General features: G+C 38.0%; 2 protein-coding genes across 5 annotated transcripts; one reads left to right on the forward strand and one right to left on the reverse strand.

The window, feature by feature from the left end:
- The first annotated feature begins 521 nt into the window (after positions 1–521).
- On the forward strand, positions 522–989 carry LOC122307417 (protein kinase PINOID-like). Its single transcript, XM_043120312.1, has one exon. The coding sequence runs from the start codon at positions 522–524 to the stop codon at positions 987–989; it is 468 nt and encodes a 155-aa protein (XP_042976246.1).
- Positions 990–4,600: 3,611 nt separating this feature from the next.
- On the reverse strand, positions 4,601–6,802 carry LOC122306925 (secoisolariciresinol dehydrogenase-like). Of its 4 annotated transcripts, none has more exons than XM_043119497.1 (3): positions 6,566–6,802; positions 6,368–6,439; positions 4,601–5,601 (listed from the first exon to the last, which is right to left on the reverse strand). In XM_043119497.1, exons 1-3 carry the CDS (start codon positions 6,583–6,585, stop codon positions 4,785–4,787), a joined length of 909 nt encoding a protein of 302 aa, XP_042975431.1. In that variant the 5' UTR covers positions 6,586–6,802; the 3' UTR covers positions 4,601–4,784. The 4 variants fall into 4 exon arrangements, with proteins under 4 accessions (XP_042975431.1, XP_042975429.1, XP_042975433.1 ...); XM_043119495.1 differs by having other exon boundaries at positions 6,542–6,802; XM_043119499.1 differs by having other exon boundaries at positions 4,601–5,598; positions 6,566–6,800.

Raw genomic sequence — 6,802 nt, forward strand, 5'->3', positions numbered from 1 at the left:
TTAATTTCATGTGTTATATATGACCATGATTAGGTTAACTTTTAAAAAATAACACATGAAATTAAAATATATATATATATATACCATATAATCATCAAATTAAGCAGTACATTAAAAAAATTATGTACTACTCCTGGCCTATATATGAAGCTAAGCCATCAAATATTCAATCAAACACCATTAACTCATTAAAATGTATAGGATAACCATGAATTATCAACCGCGGTTATAGGCTACCATTTTAAGCAATTAGACAACTAGGTCCCATGAATAAGAGCTACAGGGCCGGCTACATATGTATATACACACACAAGTAAAATGTATAGGACAATTCAAGTAAATATTAATTGGGACCTGGCCTAGCCAATTAAAGATCAATATTGGAATTAGAACATTTGGTTATATATAATCTATAATAATAAATGTCTACCATATTGCTACAGAAATAAACAGTAAATTCTAATTCCTTTTTTTTTCCATGTAAAAGATTTACACTCCGTTTACATTCGGTACAAAACACAATGACGAGGGTGGTCCCCGGCTCCATCAACCCCACGAATGCCGTCACGCAACGACAAGGGTGCTTCCCCAACACAACACCGTCATGTACAAAACACAACGACGAGGGTGCTTCCCCAACACTGTTTCGGTCATGCAAGGTGCAAACCCTAACCTCCAATCGGCTTTTTGTGATTGGGCCGGTAGACGCCCGGTCGTGCTCCTTCGTTGGAACCCATGAATACGTGGTACCGGAGATCGCATCCGGTGGATCGCACGGGAACGCCGTTGATTGGTGGGCATTCAGGATCTTCATCTACGAGATGATCTACGGCCGCACGCCCTTCTTGGCTCCATCGAATGAGGTCACCCTGCGCAGCATCATAAAAGAGCCCCTCAGCTTCCTGACCTCCACGCCCTCTGGCACACTCAAGCTCCATGTGAGGAACCTCATATCCAGGTTGCTGAACAAAGACCCGGTTCAACGCTGAGGGACGTGAAAAAGGAGAAGAAGAGAAAAAACAGAGGAAAGAAACAAAATAAAATGAAGAAGGAGAAGAAGAGAAGTAGCGGTGCACGGATTGATGGGGTGGATGAAAACAATGGAAATGAGGTGGAGAAGAACAACGGCGCGCAAGAGAAAGAAGGAGAAGAAAAGAAGAAGCCCTAATGACTGGATCAAACGACGCCATTTGGGAGGAATTTAGTGGACTGGGTTGAAGGCTCACGGGTTGGGCTGGGCCCAAAAGAAAAATAAAATACATTCAAACAGGCCCAGTCCGAAAATAGAAGAGTTTAACAAAAGAAAAATGCACAATAAAAAAAATAAATAAGAGCCAAATAAAAATACTACAACTCAATATTAATAAAATAAAATAATTAAAGTCCAACATTAAACTAATTTAAAGTAAAGATCAATTTAAATGTAAAATAATAATTAATATCAAGAAAACACATCAAAATAAATTTCACAACTTAAAATTCATAAAATAAAATTTTTCATTCCTACAGTTTCTATACTATACATGAAACATTTCAACTTTAAATTATAATAAAATACTAATTATTTTTTTATTTTTCTTTTTTTGTAAATTAATTATTTACACATTTATTCATTCTCTAATCTTATTAAATATATAGCATATAGGAGCATTAAATATATAGCATATAGGAGCATACTAATTATTTTTTTATTTTGCTTTTTTTGTAAATTAATTATTTACACATTTATTTATTCTCTAATCCCATTAAATATTTAACATATAGGAGCAAGTTTATAGAGACTATTGCAGTACAAGTTTCAGAAAAATAGTAGATAATTTAACTTGCTGCAGATCCAGAAATATTCAATCAGAAACAACATAAAAATTTCAATATTCTCTCTATTGGCCCAGTGCAATATGGCCGAGAACTACAATGATCATGAAAAAAAAAAAAACAAAATTCTGTTTATATTTCTATTTTTTTGTTCAAATTTGCTCTAAACAAATTTTTTTATAATACAATCAAAAAATACAACTAAGTTTGCACGTTTGGCCTCCAGTACTAGTATATATATATATATATATATATATACACACGCATGCATGTTGGAGCTAGCTGGGCTGATATATAATTAATTCATAGATGTAGGTAGCCTTTATCCTTAAATGAAATCACATAGATGATACATTTTCTCATAATTTCATTCTACTGCGCGCCTTATATATGATCTCTAGAGATTTCCGACATGCATGCATTTGTGTGTGTCTGTATGCGAAGCAGAGATCAGAGAGGTACAAGTGGACCAGAAGTAAATTAAATATATATATAAGAATTGATAACTCCAAAAGATATATATACACCCATACACGGTAGGCTAATGGTTAATTAATTTTACGCATAATTTCTTTCCTTTTTTAAAAAAATATATATATTTTTAGGTTTTTTAATTTTTGAATTTTCCCAGTAATTAAGAAGTTATAACTAGCTAGCTAGGAGTAGTATTTCAAATGACAAAAATGCTGCAGCAATGTTCATCGAGTGGCTGGCTTTGAAATAGAATACTGCTGTGGCTTCCTCGTGTGTATATATATATATATACACACACACACACATACAGAAAGATCGATGGAACTTAATTCCACTTGCCATTTGCGCCATGCAATTCAAAAGCGAGACTTTGGCATAAATTTTGGAGAAGAAAACCCAGGTTTCTCGTGATTCCTTTCCATTCACCGTACCTACTCGATCCCCATTAATCAAACTTGAAACTGATGATGATCATCCCATCCCAGCCACTTTTCAATTCCCTAGCTCTCCTTCAACGATATTATATATCCTGCTTTCCATGCAGCACCTTACACTTGTCAATTTAATTTCTCGATCTCCAGCTAGCTAGCTAAACCAGCAGATTCCCCAAACTTCATTATGCATGACAAAGTACTTGATGATCAAGAGAAAAGGCCTTTAACTGGCCACAGGTGATAATGATGATTATGCATCATTTTAGAGTTGAAAATGCTCAAAAGTCTCTCTCAAAGCCAGCCAAACTGGCCTGCCGCGCCTATGGTTTGGGTTGCGTGGCCAACCTAGCTAAATAAACTAATTCAATTTCTAGTTCCGCAATTTGAACCTAATTCCTAACGTCATTATGATCAGCTATCGCCGGTTTCTAACTCGATCAACTTGGGAGTGTCAGTCCCTGGCATATATATAATTCACGTGATACATACACACGTGGCATACATGCAACTAATTGGGTTGTTCGGACAGGCTAATCAAATATATATGGGGTTCCGATCCTGATAAATGCCACATGCATGCAAATTGCAAGGCCAAAATCATGCATGGTTGTACCCGCCCTGTGGTTGCATTGGAACTTGGCTGTTATATACTCGATCGTCGCGCGACACATGCATGTGAATTGGATGATTACCATGTGGTACGCGATGGCGGAGTATCCCACTTCTCTGAGTTCCTACATAGAAATACCAAGAAGCTGCCTCGTGCTGGCCCCCATCCATGATCAAAAGCTATGAACACAACTTCCTATCTGTATACTCTGGATTATCCGATCGACTCTTCACTCCCTCAACACTTCTTATATATTTTTCTTGCACCCTCCATCCTCTTTTATATCAAACTTTTTTGCACTTGAGAAAATCATTTCCATGTTTTTCTGAAAAATCTCTCTCTCTCTCTCTCTCTCTCTCTCTCTCTCTCTCTCTCTCTCTCTCTCTCTCTCTCTCTCTCTCTCTATATATATATATATATAAAGTGGATATTCATAATAAGCCAGCATATAAAAATCTGAATTCTTTTTGGCAAGTTGGGAAAAACTAATAATGAAGGAGTAAGCTAGATCATTCGTTATAAACTAATATCTGCATATATGTATATGTTGCACCGCCTGTGAGCCAATAAGTAAAATGTAGGGCGCTAACTTTAGCTAGACTAACAAAAATGAATAGAGTTAGTACTGTGACTAAATTTTATTTTATTTAAAAAACAAAAAAAAACAAAAAACTTGGAGCATCCGATCTAGATATATCATATATATATTCATCCGTGTCTGATCATGTAGTACTCCAAGGCGCTGGCTATACAATATCAATATATCTTAATTAGATCACTTTATTTAGTACTTGTTCTTTTAGACTCTTAAGGAGTTATGAATTTTAATGTAAAAAAATAATTGAATTTGCATTTTACAGGGAACGTATGATATTATTGGTCTCTAGCTAGTTACTAGCTTCTCTCTTTTTCTTTTTCAGATATATATGAAAGGGATATATGTTCAAAGTTTCCCACGTGCAGTTCAATGAATAGTACTCCTCGCAGAGCCATTGGGTTGAGTGAGTCCATCTACGGCCGGGGCCGGGTTACATTTTGAAGGGCTGTTACTTGAGCATATAAAAACGTACGCTTCGGGCCCTGACTAAGCCCGATCTAGTTGTGTCCATCAACGTTGGAAGGACGTCCATTAATAAAATATATACCTAGCTAGCTACATGCATGATTACATGATATAACTGGATCGTATACATAGCAGTACTATATATGGATTTAGAATATTAATATTCATATCGGGCTTATAATAATCAATACGTTTCCAGCTATATAATTTATAACCTAAACATCAATTAGTTAATTCATGAGTAACGGATGAGAACGGGAAAGAAGCTGATTCTGATAATATCAATTTGAAAAGCTAGCTGGCGGAAGATCAAGAGCAAAGACATGATGCATGCATGCCTCCGCCAGAATGACAATACCAATTATATATATGTATATTATATGTGTCGTTACACAATCTGATGATCATGATCAGGAGAAGGGAACCTAAGATTTTTATAGCAAGTGAAACCTCCATCCACGACCAGGTTATGACCTGTTACATACTTGGCTTCGTCTGATGCCAAATACAAGGCTGCCCGGGCAACGTCTATTTCTTCACACTTAGCCCCCTTCAGCTCCCCGAGACCATTCACTATTCCCACCACTTGCTCCTTTGTCGCCCCTTTGTAAAATTTGCCTATTTGGCCCACCGCCATTGGAGTTGGAATCGGTGCCGGTGAAATGCAATTTATCCTCACCCCAGCTCCGCATAGCTCACTGGCCACAGACTTCACTATCCCATGTATTGTATACTTGGATATCGTATATGGGTGTGGCCCCAGCCCTCCCATTACACCACTTATGCTAGACGTACACAGAATGGAACCCGACCCCGTCGGTATCATCACTCTCGCTGCATGCTTTATCCCCGCAACCATGCCTCTCACGTTGATCTCCATCACCCGGTCAAACTCCTTAAGGTCCAACTCCGCAATGCTCGGTGGCATCGACGTGCCTGCTATGCCGGCATTGTTGTACATTATGTCAAGTTTTTTATGGCGGGACACCGCGGCATTGACTGCGTCCTCTACTTGAGACTCCACGGCCACGTCGCATTCCACAAAGTGAGCTGCGGGGCCCAGGTCATTAGCGACCTTTGGGCCAAGCTCAGTGTCTATATCGGCAATGACGACTTGGGCCCCATGTTGAATGAATTCTTGGGCTGTTGCCCTACCAAGCCCGCTTGCCGCCCCTGTTATTAGGGCAACTTTTCCTTCTAGCCTGCTTTTTGGGAGTGAAAAAGCTGAAGTATCAGTCACCGCAAGTCTCCTCCTCGGGTTTGAGAGGGAGCTATATATGTTTATGAAATGATCAGCCTCCTAATGCCTGTTCTTTTTTCAAGTCTTTAATATTGACAACTCAGATGTATGTGCTAATTGAAGTAGATGGCCATTGCTGCAATGTTAAGTGCTTAATTCACGATTTGTTACCTTCCAATTATCTGGGTCGATCGGTTTAAAGGTGATTTGGCAAGCAGCCATCACTGATCACATTGGGGAGGGACTGATCTATGTATGATAGCTATAGCTATAGCTATATATATATATATATATAGTCACAATCACGTCTATATATGCAATTAAATAAGCACCATATTTATCGAGCTGATCATCAGCGCGCTGTGTGACACAAAATTAAACTTTCTCACCCATCCGGTGCACATCTAAAAGGACAAAGTACAACAAACACCACAACCATGAAATATTGTGTGAAAACAAAACTGGGTGTGACAAATATAAATGTATTTTTTAAAACATAACAAGTCTAATCGGTATATTCAGTTCAAGTTTAGTCCTTTCTCGAGTCCCTTTAAAGATTTGGTTTACGTTGAAAAACAAAAATCCGGTCTTCGGACCTTCAACCTTGACGGATTTTTAAAACCATATTTGAATCATTTTTTGTGAGAACCATACAGGATAAGAAAAGAAAACCAAAACGTAAATCCGGTGAAGGAGAGATCAGGAGTGAGCTAGTAAATTAAAGAACTTACCTTCCTCTGCCTCCAGTTGAATAAAATCTCGTACGCTTACAAAGCAAAGCATTACTCATAAACTTGAAGTCTCTGCAAAAGCCAAAAGCCAAATTAACAGATATTAATTGTATGTAATACTTAGTGGGAAGAAATGCACAAACGCAGAAATAAAAGCAAGAGATAATATATTACGTTTGAGCCGTTAACTGTGCAGACCTGGCTAATGATTTGAGCATGTCGATGGCAGAGATCCAACGGAAGAGCACTAGATTATTGAGCGTTAGAGCCTTGTTGGATCTCAAAAACTCTCTCACTGGAAGATGGGAAGCTAGCAAAGTATTTATTGAGGGAGGAAGAAAACGTTTTTGCAGTTGTATTAGACACACATTCCCATGCGAGAGAGAGAGAGAGAGAGAGAAGAGAGAGAGAGAGAGAGCATGGCATTTGTGACCT

The sequence above is a fragment of the Carya illinoinensis genome, chromosome 4 (assembly GCF_018687715.1).
Source record: "Carya illinoinensis cultivar Pawnee chromosome 4, C.illinoinensisPawnee_v1, whole genome shotgun sequence".
Lineage (NCBI taxonomy): Eukaryota > Viridiplantae > Streptophyta > Magnoliopsida > Fagales > Juglandaceae > Carya > Carya illinoinensis.

Coding starts and splice junctions, on each gene's coding strand:
- LOC122307417 (XM_043120312.1), top strand. CDS start 522: ATGACGAGGGTGGTCCCCGGCTCCATCAACCCCACGAATGCCGTCACG.
- LOC122306925 (XM_043119495.1), bottom strand. CDS start 6,585: ATGCTCAAATCATTAGCCAGGTCTGCACAGTTAACGGCTCAAAC. Junction 6,440..6,541: donor GCACAGTTAACGGCTCAAAC/GTAATATATTAT, acceptor TGGCTTTTGCAG/AGACTTCAAGTTTATGAGTA. Junction 5,602..6,367: donor TCAACTGGAGGCAGAGGAAG/GTAAGTTCTTTA, acceptor ACTCCCAAAAAG/CAGGCTAGAAGGAAAAGTTG.